This window comes from Nyctereutes procyonoides, unplaced genomic scaffold (genome assembly GCF_905146905.1).
Source record: "Nyctereutes procyonoides isolate TBG_1078 unplaced genomic scaffold, NYPRO_anot_genome, whole genome shotgun sequence".
In the NCBI taxonomy this organism is placed as follows: domain Eukaryota; kingdom Metazoa; phylum Chordata; class Mammalia; order Carnivora; family Canidae; genus Nyctereutes; species Nyctereutes procyonoides.
Genome location: NW_026575040.1, coordinates 15,184,011 through 15,211,645, shown reverse-complemented (window position 1 = coordinate 15,211,645; position 27,635 = coordinate 15,184,011). Strand labels below are relative to the sequence as shown.

The 27,635-nt window shown below is 40.0% G+C and overlaps 1 protein-coding gene across 3 annotated transcripts in view; it reads right to left on the bottom strand.

Moving 5' to 3' along the window:
* The window catches only part of RORA (RAR related orphan receptor A), a 705,804-nt gene that overhangs the window by 12,720 nt on the left and 665,449 nt on the right, over positions 1–27,635 (bottom strand). For all 3 annotated transcript variants that reach the window (XM_055320037.1, XM_055320039.1, XM_055320038.1), the window contains 3 exons: positions 26,493–26,578; positions 7,893–8,034; positions 4,312–4,707 (listed from right to left, as the gene is read on the bottom strand). In XM_055320037.1, coding sequence (XP_055176012.1) covers positions 4,312–4,707; positions 7,893–8,034; positions 26,493–26,578 — 624 coding nt within the window. The remainder of the gene's footprint in view (positions 1–4,311; positions 4,708–7,892; positions 8,035–26,492; positions 26,579–27,635) is intronic.

The window sequence follows — 27,635 nt, the reverse complement described above, 5'->3', positions numbered from 1 at the left end:
GCAGTGAAAGGCTGCTGCTGGCCACACCTGAGGGACTATGAGCCTGAAGTAGGTTGGTCATAAACGTTACGGAAGGGAAGGGCAATGGAAGCATTTAAGGGGACTGACAAGATTCTATGAATGTGAAACCATGTCCAAAAGTGATCTCTTGCCAGGGTCTTGGTTATATAACAGGAAAGCCATTTAAAAGGAAGGTGCTGAATGAAAACTTGGCAACACGAATAAGAGGGTCTGTGGAAATGTGTTAGTGCTCTTAGCAAACAGCATCAGACTTGTTTGTGTAAAAATAGAGTGAGTTCACCACCAAAATGAAGCTTGAAACTAGAATCTCCCTAGAGACACTGGAACACAATAAATCTTAACAGCTCTATTTGGCAACACAGACATGAACACAACATAAATAAATACCATGAAAATAAAACATAAACAGAAGAAAAAAACTCAAGGGGAGAAAGAAACAGTGAGCCACCAAAAGAGGGAGAAGCCAGTAAGTTATGTGACTTAGGATCACTGATGCTTGTGAAGAGAAGAGGGGAGTGAAGACAAAAACAACGAGGAGTCAGAAACAAAAAAATAAATGTGTAAACAGTGAGCCAAATCTCTCAGATACGAGAAAAAAAATGAAGATGAAGTGCTTGCCAGGGAAGCTGGAGATCCTACGAGGTGATGAATGGGAAGAGGCTCATAGTATTCCCTTCCAGATCATGCTTCTTTTCCAATTAATAGGTCAGCATCTTGCTTCACTTCATCCTAAAAATTGTTTCCATCCATCCCTACCTATCCAGGCCCAGCATTCCGAAGCCGGACATGGAATGGCGTAATGTACACATTGAACCAGTAGAGGGCAGTGGCTGCATTCTCACCAACTGCCTTTGATTACGATTCACAGTTGATTTGGCAAGTGTAAGATTTCAGACACTATACTATTTTTTTTAAATTTATTTATTTATTTATTTATGATAGTCACACAGAGAGAGAGATAGAGAGAGGCAGAGACATAGGCAGAGGGAGAGGCAGGCTCCATGCACCGGGAGCCTGACGTGGGATTCGATCCCGTGTCTCCAGGATCGCGCCCTGGGCCAAAGGCAGGCGCCAAACCGCTGCGCCACCCAGGGATCCCCGACACTTTACTATTTTTAAATCTCCATTTCAGCAAAGGACAATATGGTCAGACTGAGTAAAAGTTAAGTTAGTGTGGTCTCTCAGAGAAACACTCTGGAATAGTGAAATACTGTAGAACCAGGAATTAGGAGACCTGGTTTCTGGTCTGGGCTCAGCAGATAACTCACTTTGTGACGGGCAAGTCAGTTCACCTTCTCACCCATGACTGTTTCTTCAACACAGCTAAGGTCTAAGAACTTCATATGGAAAATGCTGACTTCTGAGTTAGCCATAGATTTTCATTTAGACATCATATGGTCCAACTTTTCCTCAGTTTATAGATAATAACACCATTAATAATGATGATAATGGTGAATAGCATTTACTATGTGCTAGCTCCATCTAACTTATCTATACACATATATTCTGAATATATATATTTTTTAATCTTCATAACAATCCTAGGAGGAAGGTGCCGGTATTATCTCCCTTTTACAGATGATGAAACCAAGTGAGGTTAAGTGACTTTTCCAAGGTATCATAGCTGGCAAGTGATTCAAATACACACAGTTTGGTGCCAGTCTGTGCTCTTAATCTTTATATTCTATGAGTAGGGAAACTGCAGCTAGCAGACTTACACTGGGTTGTACAACCTATAGCAAAACTAGTAACATAAAACATATAAGCTGACTTCTTGACTAGTGCTTTGTCTCTTTTGCTTTAGTCATCAATTATAGTGACATGTGCAGTTTGCCTTTTTTTTTTTTTTTTTTTTAGTGAAACAAGGTTGTTTATCTGGAATGTATAATTCAGGTACTAATTGTATATCAAGGACAAAATATCCTAGCCAGGAATGCAGATATATTTCCACTAAAAATAATGGATTGTAGATACCATTATTGAAAGATACAGTTGAGGTTAGGATATGTCACTTTCCAATTCATTTTTGAACTATATAATTGGTTTCATTTGTCTAAAATCTTACTACAATGAAGTCAAGGGTGTTAGTTGAAAAGGTAGTAAGACTAGAATCACTATATTGTACATCTGAATCTAATAAAACACTGTATGTTAACTATACTGGAATTAAAGAAAAAAAGATAGCAGGACTTAAGGCCCCAAAGGAAATATCAAGGAACCCCAGATAGTTTTGAAGAAAGAACACCGAAGTCTTTATCCACTTCTATGTTACTCAATTCTTCCAACTATTTTGTACATGTAAATGGGAAAGGAGATCAGAACCCAATTATATTCTTTTCCAGCAAATTCTTAATTTAGTTTTTGGTTTGGGACTAATCCTAGTGATGAGTTAATTTTACTTATCCTGGAAAAAAATGCCAGAATGCATGTGAAAAGCCCCTAATTTAAGAGAGCATGGAACACATACGAGGGCACGGGGCTCCCAGGCTGCAGTGGAAGGTGACAGCTGTGGAAGAGGACACTGATGAGGGGACACAGGGGTCACTTGCTTTATCATTTCTGGTGCCCCTCAGGTATTAGTGTGTGTTTAGCCAAAGTGTCATATTTAAGGGCAATGCTTTGGCGAAATCCTATGGATTTATTTTAGGGTTGAACGTTTGACAAGCAAACAGGACAGATTGACTAGTATTTATGATAAGGTAGAAGCAAACTGAAAGTGAGCCAGGTCATTTTTCATGATATCATGTCAGCTTTCAATCAAATCCTTATTCATTTCTGAAAATTTTACTTTCATTACAGTTCTGCTTAAGTCTCAGCCAACCAAGATTTCACGACAAAAAACGGAAGGTTTTTGTTCTAGTTCAAGAAAAAAATATCAAACCTACCTCTGCTCAGCTTGGCTTCTAGTTCAGAGGTTCCTCTGTTAATCAAAAGAGCTGCAATACACCTTTAATGCTGTTCAGTGGTTAAAGACCTAGCTTAAAATGTCCCTGCTCTTGAGGATTTAAATTTAGACCCATAAAGAGGTGCTTGTGTAAAAACCGTAAAGAACATTCAATTTGTTCTATTTGGAGAAAGATTTTACTGGAAATATAAATTTCACTTAAAAATGTTTTATGGGGTACAGAGGTGGAGAAACCATCTAAAGAACACAACCGTTATTTCTGTGAACTAAGGATGTCTGTGCTCAAGTCAGAACCTGCTGGTTCTTTTCCATCTGAAGTCTTCATTCTCTCCTCGTGTTAAGTTAGTCACCTCCACAGCAACTAATTGAAATATCCCAAAGGACTTTGTGTGAGGAATCACAGGGAGGAGCACATCAGATTCTAAAACTACAAAGTTTCTTATCAAAGTTTCTCTAAGAATAGCGTTGCACCTGAAAATCGATGAAATACTATAACAGGCGTTGTTAACACAACTTCCTCGAAATGGCAAGTCCTCCGGTGTCTGTGTTATCAACATTTCTAGGTCACATCTCCCAAAAAGCAACAATGTCACACGGGAATGAGGAGATGACAAATTTGCTTGTTGGTCTATTTGTTTTTATATGGTGAGTTTTCTATGAAATATATCAGTTTTATCACCAATATCCATCACCAAACCATTTTGGCAAATGAAGTCAATTTGCCTTTAACATTCATAGAATACATCAGGGTTGCAAAACCTCGATGCCAACAGGAGCTGGGGAGTGATATCAAATGGGAAAACATATAAAGGTGTTAGGGCCGAACTGGTACCACCAGGTGTGGCCAATCACAAATGCTGGTTCAGCATAACTAGATCATTTTCTCCCGTCTCACAAGAAGCTGAAAATCTGAACTCTGAGGCAGGATTGTCTAGGTTTAAAATTTTAGCAACCAATTTGAAACTTTTTAAAAAGTCTGCGCTGGTCAAAAAATGCATATGGACGAGCACAGTGTGTGGGCTGCCAGTTTTACAACTTTAGATGTAAAGCAACATCTGGAATATAATGAAAGGAAATAATGAATGAAGCCAATGGGGCCATTCCCTGAGTTTACAGTTTCTGTGGAATTTAAAGACGGCTTCAAGTTCACTCTGCCCATCTGTGCTATTAACAGGTCAATGTATTTTTTGGATATGTGATAGGAAGCAGTGGACAACCACAAGCCAGGGGGTAGGGTGGAACTTTGAAGTGGCCCAAATAGTCAAGGTGAATTGTTCTTCTAGCATCATTTTAATAACATAACTCATTAGAAGGTAGTCAAACATATTCCATTTACTTGAAAGGGCACGAGTAAAGCATTGCAATGGACACAAGGAGGCCTTTACCTAATTCTGCCATGGACACAGTTGGGGAAGTCTCTCCGTTGGTGAAAGAACAGTAGGGAAAGAAGCCTGATGCTGGTGTGTAGTCACATATTGGTTCTGGTTTGATTCCATTGATATCAAGACCTGACTGGTCTGGGGAAGGCTGTATGTCCAGGTAGAAGCTGCTGACGGCGGAGTCCGCCTTGCTGCCCTCGGGGGTGTGCCCGTCGATGTAGTTGCTGAGGTCCTCGTGAAGCTCGGTGAGCCCGTTGGCCGAGATGTTGTAGGTGGGAGTCAGCGGCTCGGCCTCTCCGGGCTGCTGTTGGTGATCTCGCTGCTGCTGCTGCATCCGGTGCTTTTGTACTTCTGCGTACAAGCTGTCTCTTTGCTTTTTTGACATTCGGCCAAATTTTACAGCTGGAAGAGAAAAGCCAGACCATACCATATACAATATGCTTTTCTTTATTATTCTCTCCAGCATGCTTTAGGGGCTCCTTTTAAGTCTCAGATAATCTCAATCAAAAACTACATCACTGCAAAATAAGGATGTGATCCAGAGGTGAAAATGGTCCCACACCCCATACAGGCTTGCTCCACAGCCCAGAGGAGCTAAGTTTCAGAAACAGACCAAGGACTGGAGGAAGGGCAATGACCACTTATGTTTTCCTGCTGTCACATAACCCTAAGTTCAGTGGGAACCACTGATGTATGACTTAATGGGCTTGTTCATTCTCTGCCCATGCCACTTGCCTAGACCACCTCTTTCTCTTCCCAGGGTTCAGACCGACGTGCAGGGATGCAGACTCACAGGGGTACATCGAGGCACAAGCAGCCAAACCTCACCTTTCATTCATTTCACTCACTCATTCATTCGTTTCTTCCCAGTCAAGCAGCCGAATCTGGGGCTTTGCCGAGACCTCAACTGCTGAGACTGGATGAGGCCCCTTTGCAATTCCCTCAATTATATCTGAGTCTACCTGACCTCAGAAGCTCCCTCCCTTCCTCTGAGTCACAGTGATCCCCGTGGAACCCTTGGGCTCACCTTTAAGTGACTTTCTGCTTTACCCTCAAGTAAAAAGAGTTATCAGAATTTTTGGAAGGGCAAACCTTGTGTAAGATCCCTGTTGGGCAAATTTGTGTTTGCAGTGTTTCTCCTTGTGATGTATCCCCATATTTAGAGTAGAACAGGGAGTGTACTAACTTTCCAGTTCACTCAGAATCCCAAATGATCTTTCCTAAAACACCAGATAATTGACAAAAGAACCTTTTGATTTCCTGGTCTCAACTCTCCCACTAGGACATTTCTCTCAGCCCAATTCTGTGTAAGCAGATGAAGCCTCTATTGGAGGGACTGAATTCTCCTAATTGATTATGGTTACATTTATAGCTGACTAGGTAGATGAATTCATCCATTTGACCATCATTATAATTCTATGAATCTAGGGGCAGGAGGCAAGATAGATGGAAGTGAAGTTGGGAACCAGGACCAACCAACCACCTGGGTCAGCGGATAGATTTGTTTCCTGCCAAGGATGATGTGCTGTCCCTTTACACAGAGGGAACAAGTGGCTGGGAGTCTGGTCAATTTCCAGTTTCCACGGCTGGAAACAAACCTGGGGCTGGTTAGGCAGCAATCAGGCTGCTCTGATCTCTGGGTTCAAGGCCTGTCATTGTACGAGCCCCAGTATTTGCATCAAGCCCATAAATATGTGTGGCCACTTCTGTGCAAAATCTCCAAGAGGCATACTGAAGGGATACTTTTTTTTTTTTTTTTAAGAATACTCCAGAATACCCAGAGGGATTAATAACCATAAGTGAAACTCATTTTGCTGTGACTCTGAATTGTGTTTTAACTTTTGCCTTAACAAGAGTAATTATACTATCCCGTAAGTGAAATGAAAGGATCAGTTGTTGAGAAAATGCACATGTAATTTGCGATCTTAGCTTACAAGTTCACAAGAGATATACCTGGCTTTGTGAGTGTAGTGCCACAGAAAGATGAAATCTGCAGAGCTGCATATCACCGGAATTTCTGAGTATTTAAGTTCCGTGACTTGCATCTTCCCAATGCCCCAAACTTTATTTTTGTTCATACCTATTTTAAGTGGCCATCCTGTGCTGTGCACCACTACTGACGTACATCACAACTCGTGCCTGGGCTGGTCTGCAGGCCCCAAGAACATCTGATTATGGGGAAGACAGGCTTTTGGAATGCCTGCCCAGCCTTCTGAAATATTTCCACAGGCTGAAATTCCATTGGAAGAGATATTTCTTTCAAGGGGATCTCTTAGGAGAGCCAGCCAGCCTGTATATTCGTAAAAGTCCCTAAAATGTACCCGCTATACTTTCTGCCCAGTTTCCTTGTATAAGAATAACTGTCTTGAAATCTGGTGTTGATTATTCAGTGCACTTAAGATAGTTTTCCAGGAAGATCTTGAAATGTTTTGCAAATGAATGATAGATGGCCTCTATTTCTTAAAATAGCTTCTTTTAAGGAAAAGAACATTTGTCACTGAGCCATGCTTTGCACTATTTTCACACATTCTATAGGTACAAATACATGACTTGTCCTTTTGTTTTGAGACATATTTTGATTTGCTGTTTGATTTCTTATTTGGTCCATTGCTTGTGGAGTAGTGTGTTATATAGTTTTTATGTATTAAATATTTACATTGTAGATTTTTCCAGCTTTGTTTTATTGTTGCTCTTTCGTTTTGTACCATTGTGGTTGGAAAATATACATGCTGTGATTTCGGTCTTCTTAAATTTATAATATTTGTTATGTCTCTTTTTTATGTGACTTAGCCAGGGGATTATTCCTTATGTACTTAAAGAAAACGTGTATTCTATTTTTCTTGGATGGAATATCTTACATATATCCTATAGAAGCATGTATTCTGAAATATGCCCTAAGTAAAAAATGTTCTTGTTGGAAAAAGAAATAATAACTTTAACTGAGGATACTCTTTTAAAATAAAGCATGCCAGGGGGGAGGGAGTCTGGAGGCCGGGTGAAATAGCTGATGAGGGATTAAGGAGTGTATGGAAATGTTAAATCATCATATTGTACACCTGAAATTAACATTACACTGTATGTTAACTACACTGGAATTAAAATTTAAAAAACTTAATTTAAAAATTTAAACCCCCCAAATATAGGACTTTGATATGTGATTCAAAATATTCAGTTAACATAAAAGCTAATTCATTCCAACTGCCAATAAGCTTTACTAATTACTGTAAAGCACTAACAATTAGCCTTAACAATTAGCTCTGGCTTGCATTTCTTACTGGGGAAAATGCCTGTAAGAGGTATATTTATTAAGGCCCTCTGATGACATGTACCATCAATCAACTTATTAACCTGTAATGTCTTGAATGTCAAAAATCCAAAGGTGTTCTGACCACACAGATGCTCCTCCTCCATGCCACCCTCACCCCCAGCTGACTCCAATGCCTTATGGAGGAGGAAGTAGCTGTTGTGGAATCTGCCAAAGCCTCCAGAGGAGGTAGGATGGGGTGGGGAGGGGCAGATCTGGGTCCAAGTCTCAAAAGGCTCCTTCCCAAGCCCACGCTACTGTACAACTCAAACTGAGTGCTCACCATCTCGAGACATCCCTACGGCAAGGCATTTCTGTAATCGACAGTGTTGGCAGCGGTTTCTACTGGTTCGATCAATCAAACAGTTCTTCTGACGAGGACAGGAGTAGGTGGCATTGCTTTGCTGACTTCTCCTGAAAAAGCCCTGTGATTCAGTTATAAAATATAAAACAGGTTAGTGTCAGTTTGAGCCATATGATACTAAAGGCAGTATACTAAGCACTGAGCTGCATAAATGTTTAATGGAGAATTAAAGTTATAGCAGATCATCCAGGAGACCATTAATGACATTAAAGTCACTACTTTTTCTTGGGTAAAATTGGTCTCTAGAGCCTAATCCTCTGTCCCTTACACATGCGAAACTTTCTTGAACTCCAACAGATGGCTGCCTATGTGAAAGACACAGCATCAGGCCCTGTTCTTGACTTCTGATGACCAAAAACCATCTGCTTGATGGATTGGTACAAATGCACTTATCTTTAACCTTTATCTCCAAAATATTTTTAGTGGAATAAACATAAAACTCTTCTCTGGGATGTCCAGAGATAAGGACAATGCTGCCTTAGTGTAACTCATGGTGGCTGTAATCCTGCAACTGTGGGTTATCTCTTCTAGTGTGTTTAACTCCACCACATTTCAGGCATCTTGCATTCCCTAAGACAGAATCTCCTGCTCCAAGAACTTAAATGACACTTGGATGGATTATCTTGGCATATAAATCAGAATGGAAATACTCCTCAACCCCTGAGACTTTGGAAATACCATGTGTTCAGAGTCATGGCCTTTATTTAACAAATCCAATCTGATGCTCATCGATTCTACTTACTTGCTTTTTTTTTTTTAAGATTATTTGAGAGAGAGAATGAGAGAAAGAGCGAGTGAGAGAGAGAGAGAGAGAGAGTGCATGGGTGGAAGGGGCAGAGGGAAAGGGAGAGATAATCTTAAGCAGACTCCTTGATGAGTGCGGAGCCCTAGCACGGCTTGATCTCAGGACCCATGAGATCATGACCTGAGCTGAAACCAGGAGTCTGATGCTTAACTGGCTGCCACCCAGGTGGAGCCCGCCCCTCCACTTACTTGTTAAGCACTATTTTGGAAATAAGGCTTGCAAAGATGCCTAAAGAGCTACTGTCCTCAAGGATTTCATTTATTCATTCACTTATTCGTTCCTTCATTCTTGCTAACTTCTTGAGCTGGATCCTTACTACATCATTAATTTTCAGTGTTCTTTTCCTAAAGCTACACATTTTCCTTTTGGTTATCTTTTAGAAGTAACCCACAAATTTTGCTATGTAGTATTTGCATTACCATTCATTTAATAAAATGTTCTAATTTTCAATACATTTCTTCCTTAATATGTTATTTAGAAGCTCATTTATTAATTTCTAAGCATATGGGGGGCTGGTTGTCTTTTTTATTAATGACTCATCTCTTAGTGGTTTTGCAAGCTAGGGAGGTATTGAAGAAAAGGAAGGTAACCAGAGTCCTTTCCATGACACAGAGCCATGATGGGCACAAAAGAGCATTATTAATCTTCAAATCCTTAATGATAAAGAGACATGACCCCAATAAAGGGGACACTAGTGGAGAAGGGAGAGGTAATATCCTGAAGAATTGACAGAATGGAAGGCACACTTGACAAAGGTACTTTTTCACACATAAAATTTTTTTTTTTAAAGATTTTATTTATTTGTTTGAGAGAGAGCAAGAGCGCATGCATGTGAGGGCAGGGGCAGAAGGAGAAGCAGACTCCCTGTTGAGTAGGGATCCGATTCAGGGCTCCACCCAGGACTCTGGGATCATGACCTGAGCCAAAGGCAGCACTTAACCAACTGAGTCACCCAGGCACCCCTTCACCAAAAGATTTTCCTGGAGATCAACGTGGCAGTTGTATCAAAATCCTTAAAAATATGTCTGTTTATTGAATCAGATATTATTAATTAAAATTATCCTTTAGGGAATATATTTTAAAAGAATATTAAGAATGGTATAAAGACTTGTCTACAAGGATGTTCATCTTAAGCACTGTCTGTAATATAAAGACAACTTAGAAAGATGCTAAATGTTCTACATTAGTGAATTCCAAGAGTCATATTGGGTCTATACATTCGGAAACCAGTAAAAATGGTATTTCAGAAATGTAATTATTGACATAAAAACGTCATAAAAGTAAACACATTCCTGTTTATCTGTGCTTTCTGATTTTTCTACAATATGTTGATGAAAAGGTATGTGAACTACTTGGGAGGAGCAATGTAGTACATCTGTTTTCTTTTGTGTTGGGTCAGTGACTGTGGATTAAGTCAATGGCTATGATGGATATAACCTTAGTACCCACTTCTTTGTTTTGGAAACCAACCCAGAACAGGAGGGACAAGGCACTGACCTATCACCTACTCTTGGCTGTCTGCCAAACTACTCACTAGCCTAAACATAAGTAGGGCTGGGGACCTGGGGTCTCAGACCGGCTGTCTGATGTGCTTTGAATCTCCTTTACACCAAGTCTGGCCTCTTCTGTGAAGCAATCTCACTTTTCTCAAAATATCTAAAGCTGTGGGCTTTTTTGTTTGTTTTGTGTTTTTTCCCTCTGTGAAAAGGAAGTGAGAAGAAATAAAGCTTTCCTTGGAGTTTAATGGAGAGAATTCAAGAAAATATAGATGGTAACAGAGGCAGATAATCCTTAGAAAGAGATACTAAGAGGTCACCTGTCAATTTGTCTGAGATACATCATCTCTGTCAAGCTGAAAGGTTATCTATTTCTTTCTTGAGGCTCTACCACCATTGAGACCCTCTGTGTTTGCTATTCCTACAGGTGCCTATGGTCAGGAATTATTTGCTTCGCCTTTAGTTAAGGCGGAATTTTGCTTGCTTCACAATGAACCTGCTCCATTTTGTTCTATGATCAGCAAATATGGAGAACGTCTAAGTGATCTCTTTTTATTTGAAGGGAAGCAGTACTTGTAGACTGCCATGCTATCTCCCAATAACCTTACCTGGAGACCAAATCACAGCATCTATCACCTTTCCTTTCAGGTTCTTTCACCCCATAAAGTATTTCTTCTCAGAATCCTCTCTGGTTTTTCCACTTTGAAATCCAGAACTAGATACAGCTCTTGAGTAATGGTTGGGTCATTAACAAAAAGGATGCTACTTTTTAGTTCCTACTTATTAAACTCCAATTAACATCAACCATCACTAGTAAGTTCCAGAATGCTGGCAAAGAAGCCATATAAAACCATCAGTTTGGGGATCCCCGGGTGGCACAGCGGTTTGGCGCCTGCCTTTGGCCCAGGGCGCGATCCTGGAGACCCAGGATCGAATCCCACGTCAGGCTCCTGGTGCATGGAGCCTGCTTCTCCCTCCACCTGTGTCTCTGCCTCTCTCTCTCTCTGTATGACTATCGTAAATAAATAAAAAAAAATTAAAATGTTAAAAAAAAAACAAAAAAAACCACATCAGTTTGTTGTGCTACCAATGAATGCTGAGAAGGCATGATGATGATGATGATGATGATGACATATATTTTTATTCCATATTTTTGATGCTTTGATGTCTTGGGGCTTTGTGACCTAGGAGATATTACATTTCCCAGGGCTAGCTAATTCCTAGAGATTACAGATAACGTGCCTGGGAGCACACTTTTCATAGGCAAACCAACCAATCCAGAGCCTGTATACCCAACCACCTCCTCTGTAAGGTTCTCATATTCTGGGCCACTACTGTCCTGCCCATTTTATCCCAGGACCAGGTAAGAGACAACTAGGGCATCCCTTTAGACTCCAGAGCTGGCTAGAACTAGCCAATCTTAAACCTGCTTACCCTCCTTGTCCATAACTTCCTACAGGAAATCACAACAAAGGCTGTTGTCCATATTTTCCGCTTGTTCCTTCTACGTCCTCCTGACCTGGGTGTTTCCCACTGTGGCTCCACCTGCACACCATGCTGTACCCCCTGTTTCTAGGGACCCATGAGTATAAAATCTTCCTTCATGACATTTTTGTGTCTGTATCTTACCTACCTGATTAAAACAAATCCCAGTTATCATTAAAACAGTGCTTATTATGTGCTAGGTACCCTGTGCTTTATGTGGATGACATCACTTAATTTTGACAAGGGCAGTATGAGGAAAGCACTATCATTTCCTTGGTTTTAGGTACAACAACTTTCTCAGAGCCCCACCTCTGGCATGAGGTAAAGGCAGGATATGAATTCCTGTGGCTTAATTCCAGAACTCACACTTTTATCCTTTTTATTTTTCTGCTGCCCTTGCGTGTCAAAAGGATTCCCACTTGGTTGTTCTCATAGAGGGCAACCATTAAATTAGGCAAAGAAACAGGTATGAATAAAGTAGCAAGACTGATCTACTCTGAAATTGCTGTTTTCCTTCAGGTGAGCCCTTTTAGCAGGCTAAAGGCCACTGCCCAGGCATTTTACAGTTTCCTCTTCTACAGCCACCTCCTAATGTGGGGGAGCGTCACATGAGAAAACCAGTCTCGTGATGTCACAATTTTCCCTCATCTCTGACCAGAGGATTATGTTTCTTTTTATTTACCTTACTTATTTCTAAATTATTTTGGCTCATTTGGAAAGCAAATAAAGCAATAACAACAACAAACTTACTTCAAGGACACTGAGTCATTAAAGACCTTTATCATTAAAGATGTCTAATTATGCCATAAATTGCAAGGCTTCATGGGAAGCATTCCACATGTGCTTTGAGCACTGAGGCTGGAACTAATGTCTAGGTTCCAAGCTAACAACTTGGAAAAGAACTATATTTCTTTAGATGTCTCAGCTTTGAAGGGTTTGGGGGAAAATAGGTGAGCAAATAGGCACACCTTGCTCTTCACAACGCCCATTTATTCTACACTGAGTCAGTCGAGCAAATGCCTCCTTAAAGTTCTGGGAGTGGCAGGGAGCCAGAGAAGAGATCTTGCTTTTGGACTGAGGCAACAGAATCATGCCCAAAAGAGAGCTATCACATACCATATTGGATGGGTCATGTAGGGTTATAAGGTGAGAACTACGAAGGGAGGAAGAGGGTAAGCCTGTGTAACTCAGATAAACCCTGAACTTGGCATTTCAGACATAATGAGGACTTGGTCTTTCTTTCTTTCTTTCTTTCTTTCTTTCTTTCTTTCTTTCTTTCTTTCTTTCTTTCTTTCTCCTTCCTTCCTTCTTTCCTTCCTTCCTTCCTTCCTTCCTTCCTTCCTTCCTTCCTTCCTTTCCTTTCCTTTCCTTTCCTTTCCTTTCTTTTCTTGCCTCTCTCTCTCCCTCCTCCTCCTTCCTTCCTCCTTTCCTTCCTTTTGTTCTTTTCATTTCAGCGTTCTTGGGGATTTTTCAGGGGCTTAAGGATTTGGGAAGTTAAACTGAAAAATATCTAAAGCTTATGAACACATAAGAGGGAGGAGGATTAGAGAAGCAAGAAGGATGAGGAAGAAAGGTAGAAGATATGGTAGGTATCTTCCCACCTAAAGGTAGAAACATGCTCATAAATAGAAGCAGGATCTTTACTGACTGGGGAGCAATCCTGGAAAGGGTCTCAGTGAGACATGAGTGAGCTCAGACACAAGTGCTAGGGGGTGGGGTGATTGAGGCCATACAGAGAGCCGGGACTGCACAGGCCAGTCCATGGAGTTTTGGGGTGGAACTGAAGAGGTATGTATAAAGAAGAGAGAAACTACTGATAAGTTCACAATTTTGGAGTTTTATTGCCAAAATATGAGCTAATGAATTATTTCTTCGGCTTTCGTAAAAGTTCACTTTTTATGGATGTCAAAATACATGCAGATGTGCCACTGTGAACCTGGTGGGCTCCAGCAGAGGGCCGCCATGATGAATTTCCGGGTGGCAGAACTTGGTGTGACTGTGGCACACTACCACCACCTAGTGGCAGCATACTAACATGCAGTTACTGCAAAGAGTTCATCAGAACAATACAAACAGGCCCTTAGAACTGGAAGAAGTTGAGAGATTATCAGGTTCAGTGATTCTCCAACAGATGGTGTATCAGCATCACCCATGAAGCTTTAAAAAAAAAAAAACACTTGAAATCTATTGAACCAGAGCTTTTGGGGATATAGTCCTGAACAATATGAAGGTGCCATTTTTAAACAAAGATTTTATTTATTTATTCATAAATAGAGGCAGAGACATAGGCAGAGGGAGAAGCAGGCTCCCAGTGGGGAGCCCGATGTGGGACTCCATCCCAGGACCCTGGGATCACGCCCTGAACTGAAGGCAGATGCTCAACCACTGAACCATCCAGGCATTCCATGAAGATGCCATTTTTGCAGACAAAAAGAAAAAAAAAGATATCAATTTATATGATAAATATTTTAACAAAGCTTTCTGAAGACTCCACTGCCTTCCCCTTGTGGGAATCACAGATCTACTCTAGCATTCTTATTTTGTAGATAATAAAAATGAAACTCAGGATTGCTTAGTGACTTGTCTAAGGTTGTCCCACACCTGTTAAGTATTAGTGCTGACACTCAGAGTCCAGTGTCCTAATTTTAAGTACAGCACTCTCTCACTTAAGTATCTCTCCTTAAGTGTTGGGCTAAGAAAAGTGACATCACACAATCCCGACTTGCTCATACACACCATCTGTATTGATTTCCACAGACTCAAAGAGAACTCCCCAATGTTCCTCCCTTATTTTACCTTGTCTTTCAAAGTGCCTTTTGTTGAGTTTTATTTCCAGTTTCTGCCCTCTGTGCTCTGGAAAATCCTGATGCCTAACTTTTGGCTTAACGCTGAAATTGTTCCTCAATCCTAGTAGTTTGGAATTCCCTAGGACTGGGACTGAGGCCACAGTGTATGGGAAAATTTCAGGAGTTTTGTGAACCAATTGTTAAACATAACCATTATTAAAAATTAACTTATTATTTTTTTATTTTGCTATTATCCATGTTCCTGAGGATATTTACTGGATGGTGGAGATACTATGTAATGGTGTGCTATGTCTTCCCTGCTCTGCATTCAGTAAGATGTCATTTTGGGAGGCCTGAAACTGACCATGTGCTGAGAGTATTTATACCACGGAAACTGGCAAAAGCTCTACATTAGGGCTTGATTTATTGTGCTGCTTGTTGTCCAGATTTAAAAAGTGATAAAGGAAACAATAATGTGGGTTAAAGGTAAAAGTATATAATGTCTAAAGCCATCACACTGTGAACAGCATAACAAATTCAAATATTCTTCCAGTATTTATTGATTGATTGATTTTTAATTTATTTATGTATTTATTTTTTATTTTTAAATTTTAACTCCAGCATAGTTAATGTTAAAAACAAGCTCCATTATTATTTTTTCAAATTCTTTATTTTGTTTGAATTCAATTTGCCAGCATACAATATAACACCCAGGGCTAATCTTGTCACGTGCCCTCCTTAGTGCCGGTCACCTATTACAGCATCCCCCCACCCACTTTCCCTTCCCTTTGTTTTCCAGAGTTGGGAGTCTCTCTTCTTCCAGTATGTATGTATGTATTTATTTATTTAAAGGATTTTATTTATTTATTCATGAGAATACACAGAGAGGAGAGAGAGAGAGACAGAGACCTGATGTGGGACTCGATCCCGGGTCTCCAGAATCACACCCTGGGCCGAAGGCGGTGCTAAACCGCTGAGCCACCCGGGCTGCCCTTCTTCCGGTATTTAAAAGCTATTATCCGATTCAGGAAAGAGGTTGCTAATGTCATCACTGATGCATGAGTGAAATTCCAAAACACGTCTTCCTTATTTCACTTTCCTCTTATCCATTAATGTAAATGAAAATAACATTCATGTTGGCACTACAGTCTCTCATCAACGGCAACCACAGATATGGATGCAGGAGTTCAGCAAAAATTACTGAGAACATTTATCGATATGAAGTTTATATATATGTCGATATGAAGTTCAGAGTGCACAATATCATAGATTTTAATTGTGTGGCACACATCAGTGAAATATACACTGAAGTTATGTCCATACAATTAGACACTGTTTTCCAAAGTCAGTTGTTAAAAACTGACTAGCACGTGACTGGACAGAGCACAGCCCTTCCCCAGCTTCCCATCGTCTGAATGAGCCCTCCCTACTTCAGGCGGACCTCTACCCAAAGCTGTGGCTTGGCTTTCCATAGCCCTGTCATCCTTATGTCTGTACACACATTCTTCAGTCACTTGGACAGAATGGTTTTGTCTTCATTCTAGAATAGGACATATTCCAGCCCACTGCCCAATTCCTGGCCTCATCTCCTCCAGTGTTTGCTTGCACAGTCAAGGGACCACCTTCATCCAAGTGACTCAAGGCAGAACGACAGGCTTCATTTCATCCCTGCCTCCTCCCCTCCCACACCCATGCAGTTACCACATTAGGCTGTTCTTGCCATCTTCCTATTTCTCAAATCCTTCCACTGTTCTCCATCTTTACTGCAATTTTCTCATGTTTATGTACCCACCACTGCCCAAACCAGTTATTTTTTAAAAGATTTTACTTATTTGTTCATGAGACACACACACACACACACACACACACACACACACACACAGAGAGAGAGAGAGAGAGAGAGAGAGAGGCAGAGACACAGGCAGAGGGAGAAGCAGGCTCCCCGAGGGAAGCCTAATATAGGACTCGATCCCAGGACTGCAGGACCACAGCCTGAGCTGAAGGCAGACACCCAACCACTGAGCACCCAGGTGTCCCAGCCCAAATTGGTTATTATATAGCCTCCCAATTGGTTTCCCTGCTTACATTCAAACTCTCTCCAATTCCTTTTCAAATAGTTACCGGAGACCTTTCCTCAAACATCAACCTGATGGGGTCACTTCCCTGATTCTAAGTCCTCAATGGATCCCTGCTGATGACCAGGCCATGACCACCTGTCCAGACAACTCTCTCCAACATTCTTCTCAAAGTCATACTCTGGCCAAGCCTGAATTCCTGGTTCACAGTTTCTTCAGGGGCAACTCCCCCAGCTGCCTCCACTTCTAGAAGCTCTCCCCTTCTCTTCAGGATTCATGGAGATAATCACCTTCTCTGACTTTGCTCCTCCCAAGGCTAGTTGAGGGGCTCCCTCCATGTGCACCCTTATAGCCAGGTCTCCCCTCACTGATTGCTTTGTTTCTTTGTTCCCAGGAGCTAATCCAGTACTTAGAGAAGTCAACAAATACTTCCTGAATGAACGACCAGAGGGAAAAATGATGGTGCTGATTAAAAACTGTGGTGATAATCATATGCTGCACACCTGCTCAATACCAGGCACCATGTAGGACACTTGGTAAACATTATTGATCTGTAATTCACATCAACCTTGCAAAGTAGTTATTTCTATATGATTTACAATGAGAAGATTCAAGTGTAAAGAGGTTAAGTCATGTGTTTGAAGTCACACAGCAGGTAAGGGTAAGAGCCAGGATTTGAATTGCTGAACACTGAGTGCATCTTATTCCAAATGCTACAGACTTCTTAATATAGTACCAAAAAAACCCATCAAGACAAACATGTAGGGCAGATCAAACAAAACAAAACAAGACAAACAACAAAACCACACAAGCCCCAAACACCCATTTTTCAGTTCTGTAGTCCAAGTTCCATATAATGGTTCAGACACAGGAGAGGGAGGTGACATTTCATAGGATATTGAATACCAAGTTTATATATGGATAGGAAAACATTTTCATTTGCTGGATCTACTTAATAAAAAGCTCTGAAATATACATGGCATTTCCTACTGGAGTTATTAATAGTTTTGCCCAAAATTGTGGGTTGGCTGGATGAAGTACTATGGGTGTGGCTGGGAAGGTGTTCAGAGGGTCTTGCTCTGAGGGGGGCTCCCCTCCAGTTTGGGGCTCCTTCTCAGTAAGGCATAGGCTGAAATGCTGATCTGATGTTTGGTCTTTTGACAATTTTCACTTAATGAATTGATTCCTACAGTTCATTAACATACCCACTTCCACTTCTGTATACACATATGTCTTAATTAGCTGTTCATTGGCTGTTTAATTACAAGAAAACAGCTGACAGCTGCCTTGCTGAATTCTAATGGCAGACGCTTTGGAACGGCTACACATTTGCTTTTGACAACCAAGATTTATTCATAACTCTATGATTTATTATGAATGTTCCTATGCTTGCCTGAATTATTGTATTTTCCAATACAACTAAAAAATTGGAATTTGGGGGGACTGTTGAAGTAGATATATGTCTCCCTCTCACAGCAGAGAATCCCTTCTGTAAAAGATGAACTGTTACAATTTTATTTCTCTGGGGAACTTTCTGTTGAGAATATTCAGAAGTATGATGGGGGAAAGGAAGAAGTATCTTTGGATAAACACGGGCAGAGTGAAGTATTTAAAGTTAAGAAAGAAAATAACTGTTGATTTAATTTTACTGAGGGGTAATGAGAGGACATGAATAGACTAGAATCAGAGACAGAAAGAGGTAGAGGATATGATAGAATTAAAATGTGTATGTGTGTGTGTGGGGGGGCAGGAATAATAGTCCTCAAGGAAGCAAATGAAGAAGGGAATTTGTTCTTTAGGAAAGAATAGGCAACCTCCTTTGCAAAAGTTTGCTGGTACAGCTCTACACCCCTACATCTGGCAGCAATAAATCATGGAATCATAGATCTCCTGAACTACTTTCCCCTTCAATAATGACTGGCCTCCCTGTAGAATTGTATGTGCAAATGATCTCTGATTAAAGCTGACCTCATGTGTCATATTTGGTAAGTGTAGATGTCTGCTTTGCCGTACTGTGATCTGCTACATTCAGACTCAATCCAAACGAACACATTCAACAGCAGTGATCGCCAGGCAAGCATGAGGAACCCTGCCTTGAGCCAGACACTATATATTGACGACAAGGCCATAAGCCCAGCATTGTCTATGAACTGAGGAAGGACAGCAGTTACTGAGACATAATTAAGACCAAAACAAAAAACAAAAAAATACAGAAAAAAAATCATCTTGATGCACATTGGGGTTTCACACATCCTACTACATATACATTTTATCACAGGATTGGAGAAGTGAGCTAAACAAAATTTTTTTCTTATCACCTGGTATATAACAGAACTGAAACTCTGATGCTACAGGATGCAGTAACAGCCAAGTCTAATTTTCATTTTAAATGGTTAGCTCTAATACTGGGGCCAAGTGTTATAAGACATTAAAATAAAAAGGTTGGAAAAAATAAAATAAAAATGTTGGACATGAATATATCAATGCTGAAAAGTGGATAAAATTGGTCCAAAGCTAGTTACATTTCATGACTGAAATAAAAATATTAGAATTCTCTAAAAAACAACTTGAGCCTAGGTGGAATATTTATAGACATTTCTTTTTAGCCTAATACATAGAAGGCTCCAGAAATTGCTTTAAGTCTTTTAAGTAAAAAGGGTGGAAGAACCAATTTTGCGTTTTGGATATCTTTTTTTTTTTTTTTTAAGATTTCATTTATTTATTCATGAGAGACACACAGAGAGAGGCAGAGACACAAGCAGAAGTAGAAGCAGGCTCCCTGCAGGGAGCCCGATGTGCGACTCAATCCGGGTCTCCAGGATCATGCCCTGGGCTGAAGGTGGTGCTAAACCGCTGAGCCACCCGGGCTGCCCAACATTCTGGACTATCTTTGAGAAGGGTTTTCATTGTTAATTAATCTCAGCATATGGTTTTTTTTTTTGTTTTGTTTTTTATTCATAGTATATTATTAGTTTCAGGGGTAGAATTTAAAGATTCATCATTTGCATATAACAGTGCTCATTGCATCAAGTGCCCTCCTTAATGCCCATCACCCATTTAGCCCATCCCCCCACCCACCTCCCCTCTAGCAACCCTCAATTTGTTCCCTAGAGTTAAGAGTCTTGTATAATGTTAACACAAAGACACTACTCCAAATTCTCCCTTCACTGGGTGGAAAAGGAAACTTTGCATAAGACATCATCTTAAATGTATTAATTGATGAATAATTATTTGACAAACAAATGCTACTCTGTTCTTACCCAATCAAGAGCAAAAGGTCTTAGTCAGAAATCAATCCTATCAATCTTAATACTTGATTGTACATTATCATTTAAAAAGTTATAATTGAAATTGTAGATCCCAAAAGTGTAAAGGATACAGATAATAAAGTGTTTTTATTGTGAGATAAATTTTTCATCATCATCCTTTGAGCAGCCACTGTATCTAAGGAAGTTAGGAATGGAACTAGAACGGTAAATAAGACCATTTCTCAAAGGATATCTCAATCAATGTCATTTTTCTACAAACACTTCAATATTTATACTCACTTTGAAGACTGAACCTCAACCCTAACATCCACAACCTCTTGTTTATTTCTGGCCTTTCGCTCTGCTTCCCCATTCCATGGCCTGGCCCCTCTTCCTAGGCAGGCCTGCCTCAGCTTACCCCACACCTCCTCCTACTGCTCACCCAGGGCTGGAACTAAATTCTGTTCCAAGAGCTCAGAAACATCTTTAATGACAGACCTAAGCCCCTGCAGGCCTAGACTTTATGTTTTTATGAAATATGATATTCAAGGCATGACCAAAACTGATATACTTACTGTTCCCTCATTATTAAAAAAAAAACCAAGTAGGTGTGCCTGGATGGCATAGTTGGTCAAGCCTCTGACTCTTGGCTCAGGTTGTGGGATCAAAACCCCTCCCCATTCTCCAGGGCTCTGTGTTCAGCATGGAGTCTGCTTAAGACTCTTTCCTTCTCCCTCTGCCCCTCCCCGCATGCTCACATGTGCACCTGCAGGCGGGCGCACATTCTCTCTCACAAATAAATAACTCTTTAAAAAGAGAGAGAGAGAGAGAGAGAGAGAACAAGTAAAGTACTTTCATAATAAAAACCTTGGTAAAATAGAGCCTTTAAAAATTTGGGAATGGCATACCCTTCCTTATTTTCCACTATCCACAGAAAATGACCCTTTGCTCCAGTCAGACTGGGTTATATGTTGTCCCCAAAAGACAACCAAGACTTCTCCTTCTCTAGGTTCCTGCTGCCTCGTGGGTATGTGCTGCTTGTGTCACATCACAGATTATAGCCTTACTCTGGGATTTAGTTTTTTTAAATGTATATTTTAAACAGACTTCATTGAGGCATAAATTAAATACAAAAACACACCATTGTGGGCAGCCCGGGTGGCTCAGTGGTTTAGTGCTGCCTTCAGCTCAGGGCATGATCCTGGAGACCCAGGATCGAGTCCCACGTCAAGCTCCCTGCATGGAGCCTGTTTCTCCCTCTGCCTGTGTCTCTGCCTCTCTCTCTCTCTCTTTCTCTGTGTGTCTCTCATAAATAAATAAATAAATAAATAAAATCTTAAAAAAACAAACAAAAAACCCCCACACCATTGTGAAGAGTCCACCTTGATGAATTTTGACAATGTCTAACCTGTGGAACTACCACCACGATTAAGATAGGACATTGCCACAAGCCACAAAAGTGTCCTTCCTTCAGCCGTCATTTCTTACTTGGGTTCCAGGTTACCACATTTGCTTCCTGCCATTATAGATTTAAAGTTTTTGTTTCTTCTAGAATGACATATAAATGCAGTTATACAGTAATTATTCTTTTGTTTCTGGCTTCTTTCATTTACCATAATGTTGTTTTGTGCACATATAGTACATTCTCTCTTATTGCTAGGCAGGCATTCCAACTTATGGATCTTATTCATTCATCCACCACACACTTTTAACCATTTTTCAGGTGATGGGCATCTGGGTTGTTTCCAGCTTGTGGCCATTATGAATAAAAGTGCTACAAATATTCATATAAAAATCTTTACATGACAAGTGCTTTTGTTTCGTTTGGGTAAATACCTAGGATAGGTCAGTAGGTCATATGTTAGGTTGATGCTTATCATATTGCCACCTTTTTTCAGAAGGGCCGTACCACGTCACAGTGCCCCCTCCCCCCAATGATGTATAAGACTGGAAAATTCCCCAGTTTCTCTGCATCTTCATCATGTTTGTTACTGGAAGTGTTCTTATTGTTTTGTTCTATTTTAATTTTAGCCTCTTAGATGAGTATGTCATGGTATATATTTTAAAAGATTTTCTTTGTTTATTTATGAGAGACACTGAGAGAGAGGCAGAGACACAGGCAGAGGAAGGAGCAGGCTCCCTGCAGGGAACCCCATGCAGGACTCCATCCCAGGACCTGGGGATCACGACCTGAGCCGAAGGCAGGCGTTCAACCACTGAGCCACCCAGGTGCCTTGTCATGGTATTTCGCTGTGATTTTATTTACATTTCCCTAATGATTAAAGATGCTGCGAATACATCCACGTGTTTCCTGGTTCCTTGTCCAGCTTTTATGAAGAGATTGTTCAAGTTATTGCTCATTTTAATTCTTATCTTGGTCTTTTTATTTTAAAATGTATTTGCTTTTTTTTTTCTTTTATTTCTTCCAGGATATGGCTTGCCTCTTCATTTTACTAACGATATGTTTGGAAGGATACACGTTTTTCATTTTGATTAAGTCCAGTTTGTTATTTTTTATTTTTTTAAAAGATTTTATTTATTTATTCATGAGAGACAGAGAGAGGCAGAGACATAGGGAGAGGGAGAAGTAGGCTTCCTGTGGGGAGCCCGATGCAGGACTCCGGGATCACACCCTGAACCAAAGGCGGACACTCAACTGCTGAGCCACCCAGATGTCCTGTAGTTTGTTATTTTTTAAAATAAGGTAAGAACTTCGGTGTGTGGTCTGAGAAATATTGGTATGTCTATTGTTACACAAATACATGATTTCTTCCAGAAATATTAAGAGTTAGGTTTTACGCTTAGGATACTCTTTTTTTTTTTTAATTTTTATTTATTTATGATAGTCACAGAGAGAGAGAGAGAGGCAGAGACACAGACAGAGGGAGAAGCAGGCTCCATGCACCGGGAGCCCGACGTGGGATTCGATCCTGGGTCCTTAGGATACTCTTTAAACTAATATTTGCTTTCAGTGAGAGGTATAAATGTGAAGTTAATTTTTTTTCATATGAATGCCTAGTTGTTCCAGCAATATTATTTGAAACGACCATCTTTTCTTCATTGAATTCAATTGGCATCTTCATCAAAATTCAATTGACCTTATATGTATGGATCTCTTTTTGAACCCGCCCAACCCTCCTTTTCAAAATTTTTCCCAGTTTATTAAATCTAGGATTTAGTTCTTGCATTGCTCTTTTGCAGACCTCATCTCTACAACTAGACCATAAGCCACCTGAGGTAAGGATCAGGTCTTCTTTGTCTTTGGATCTCTTAGTACTTATATAGTACCTGTCCCCAAAGGGGTGCTCATATTTTTGTTTTTAGTAGCAGAGTCTATATAACAAATAGCAAATGATCACAAAAAATCAAGACTGGACCCATACATGTTCTGGAAATGATATCTGACTAGAGCATCATGACTCAGGCATACGGAATTTGGCTAGGAATGATTGTAACAACAGCCAACACTCACTGAGTGATTGTTAAATGCCTGGCACTTTTCTCAGGGCGTTACCTAAATGCATGTGATAACCCCAGTAAGTAACTACAATTTCTATCCTCATTTTACAGATGGTGAAACAGAGGTACAGAGAGGTTGGGCAGGTGGTTGAGCTGGTAAAGCAGAACTAGGATTCAAATCCAGGCAGTCTGGTTCCAAAGTCAGAGCATAAGCATGCTGCAGTACTGTCTCTCTACAGGTAGCAAAGGAGACTTGGTGAGGGTGGGCTGGGAATACCTAGGAACTAGAGAAAAGAGCTACCAAACTTGCATCATTTTTACTATTTATGTGCAATGCTTACCTGAACAAATATGTGGCAAAATAATCATTTCAGCAATGAAATACGTCCTTTTGTTTCTTATGGTTTCAGGTGGCTGACTTTAAAATGCAATTTAAAATACCTTCACAAAATGATTAGCTCAGAAAATGACTGAGTCACTTTCTTTCCATCAGATATCTATTTATATATGTAATTAGAAATTTTCCGTATGTCTAGTGATCCTATCACAGAGATAAATTATTTATAATTTATGATGCTATAACCACCCTCACCTGGTTAGAGCATGATAAATCATTAACATCAACGGCAAAAACAGAAATCTCTTGACTTCACCACAGCCAGAAGTGAAACTATTAATTATAGCAGAGGGAAACTGTAATTGCAGAGCAAATACTATATGCATCAAATATAAACACATACCATTGTATAGGTCCCAGGCTGGGCCGAGGCCCAATATGTTAATAAAATTAAGTTTTAATTGTTTGTTTTGTGATTTCCATTGTGTAAAGTCAATAGGACAGAAGAACAGAACCACAGATAGCCAAAATACACTTTGGCATCGAGGCTATACAAGATGGGAGGGAATCTAGAAAAATGACAACAATAAAATAATAGCTGCCCTTTATTTTCTTATCGCTTTAATTTTCGTCATAAATAAACAGTGGGGGTAAAAGAAAACACACATTGTTTCTGCCTATGTAAACCCAGTGGTTCTAGACAATTCAGATTTTATTGAACAGCATGTTGTTCATGAATCTTCTGAACTGTTGTGTATTTCATGGGAAATAGCCCTCACCTCCACCCTGGTCCTGCCTCAGATGCTGTTCTGAGGTGCTCACTTTAGTTGGCACGTAAAACCACACATGGTATTACTAAAAGACTCAGAGAGAGTGGCCAGTTTCTCAGGCAGAATGAAAGCACATGTGGTTAATGGCCAGGACACTGTCCACTTAAGAAAATAACTAGGTGAGGGGTGACTATGTGGCTCATTCAGTTAAGCGTCTGCCTTCAGCTCAGGTCATGATCCCAGGGTCCGAGGATCTAGCCCCAAGTTGGGTTCCCTGCTCAGCACTGAGTCTGCTTCTCCTTCTGCCCCTGATCTCTGCTCATGCGTTCTCTCTCTCTCTCTCTCAAATAAATAAGATCTTTTAAAAAAGGAAGAAAATAAGTAGGTGATATACATGTACAGAGTCAAGTTTGCTTGGAACTTCTGGTAGGAGGGCACTGCTGCCTGTATATCCTTCACCAAGAAAGGCTGTGTCATCTTGAACTGGGACGAGAACGTTTGAACACAGAGCGGGTGAGGGTCAAGTGTGACAGGTGCCCAGCCACTTCAGCTGAATTAACTCTGAAAGTCAATGGGATGACAGGTGTCACAGGCAGATCACACTCCCTTAAATCCTGGGATGGCATTAGCAGTTGATTTCATTTTGTTTACTTTTATTTACTTAATTGATTAATTTTGAGGGAGGGCAAACTGAGGGAAGTAAGAGGACATAATTTTTTTCTTGGTAATCTAGAACCTGAGGACTTGAGGGTTGTTCTAAAGATGAAGAATTCAAAATCCCCTTTGAGCAGAAAGCCCCTATTCCTAAAAGGCAGGTGATTACAAAGAAAAAGTGTGTTTGGCAGTATGCAGAAAGCTCAAGCGTCACCGAGATGGGATCAATATGAAGCATCTGTACATGTACAAAGCAGCACATGTTACAATGATTAACAGTCAAACAAAGACTTAAGGAAATTACAAGGCAAATTTCCCTGAAGTCTCTCAGCAGTTATTTGTGTCTGAAGGTGATTTTGTATTTTATGTCATTATATTTTCTAATTTCACTGAAGGAAAGCTAACCACATTCGTGGATTTTATTTTTTTGCCTCGGCCTCAAAAATGCCTCAGGGCTGATTCAGGCCTGGTTCAGTGGCAATCAATGGTCTCAGAGGCTGTCTGCATGTTTAAATAGCTTCTTGCCTGTTTATTTTGCACTGTTTTATCCTGTAAGCTGTCTCAAGGCCCTTCCAATATAAGCAGGAGGATTTAAATCTTAATAAATTGAAATCTGAATAACAGAGGCAATCTGGGTTTGGAGGCCTAGAATGATTAGGATAAACATCTCTATTCCCATTCCCACGTTATCCATGTGCATGTACGTTTTGCCCTCGATCAGGATCAGTAATAATCAAAATAGTAACAACAGCCAGAGGAATGATGATATTTAGATTTAAATAGCACTTTACAGTTTATAAGCACTTTTACTTACAGATTTTAATTCTATCCTGAGAATAGTTCTAAGGGGTAGGAAGGTGTCACACCCACTTTACAGATCAAGACACTGAGTCACTAAAAGATTAAGACAAGCCTACAACAAGAGGGACACATGGTGGCACTGGAACCAGAACCCAGTTCTTTCCAACGGCTTTGCCAGAATTTAGCCAGATGTATCAACATACGTGTGCCAACAATAAGGACTTTCAATCACATCCCGATTAAACTATTGGAAATACCTTCTTACAAAGCTTCGAACAGGGACACCACAGAAATCCAGAGTCACTTCTCTTTTAAAAAAGATAACCAAAGGGATTTTTCATCAGTTCAATCAATTCTAGGATTGGAAGTGACAACTCAGGAATGCTCAAATACTTTTCTCTAGCCTTCTGTTATTTTAATGGAAGACATGAAAATACATATGACTTTCTTAATTGAAATTTAACACCAAAATGTTTATGCTGTTCTATCATTTGTCATCACTCGAAATGCTGAGAAGTTGAATCTTTAGACATAGTAGAAGTAACATCACAAAGATACACTCTAACATTAACAGAAACAACAACAACAATTAAAAAGGCTTACCTTGCAGCCTTCACATGTAATGACACCATAATGGATTCCTGATGATTTGTCTCCACAGATCTTGCAAGGAATAATTTCAATTTGAGCTGCAACAGAAGCACGCAACCAGTTAATTACATTTTCTTTTAAACACCTTATAAAAGCGTTCCCTGATCAGCATTTGTATAGTGAAAACTAATAACCTGCTAAACATTATACTGCATTAACTATTCATTGCTGAACTGTGAGGGTCCCCCTAGAGCCCTGGACTAAATTATGGCTGCTCGTTATATAATAGCTTTCGGGTTATTAAAATGGGTCATTTGAGAAGGTGTTTAAGAACCCACAAGAAGACTGGAATCAGCATTTCAAAGCCTTCAAGAACTGAAGAGCTCGCAGTTTAGGCCTCAGAGCAAAGCAGATACTAAAATGTTTCCTCCGATCTCATTTTCCATCATTATTTTTAAAAGGTCATAAATCTGTCTTGGCTGAGCATTGTAGCTCCACTGGTAGGGAAAAAAAATATACTCCAGAAAGTCAAGACTACTTAGGAAAATGATTCAATTCAAAATATTAATAAGTTACATATGATGGCAAGTTAAGAATGCCTTAATCTTCTTTTTTAATTAATGTAGTTTCCATGTGTTAAAAAATTAGTCCATTTGTGTACGATCAAAACCTTTCAACCATAAAGTTAATATCCTATCTGAATTTAATAATGGTGAATCCTAATGAATAGTATATGTAGCTTCTGAGTTCTTGATGTTGGAAACTGATTGCCTCGTACACCATGCATATGCTTCTATTCTACTGATTTCCGTGAAGATGCCTCATATGGAAGACCACCCAATGACTAATAAATATTATACCCATGTTCTCAAATATGACAAAGCACATTTCTCAGCAAACACAATATACCTTGAGTATGGTTGGTTGGAAAGAACATAATTAAGGATTAAAAAAATAACCTAAGGAGTAATTCGGCGAAACAGAGTTCTTGGCCCACTTATTAAATAGAATTTATATATGAAATAAAGACCAATACTGAGCTGTATATACAGGATAGCAATGTTCGCCAGTTTATACGGAATGTTCCATTATGCTAAGTTTTATTTTCCATGGTTTTCACAATGGATATCATGTCAGATTGCTAAATCACACACA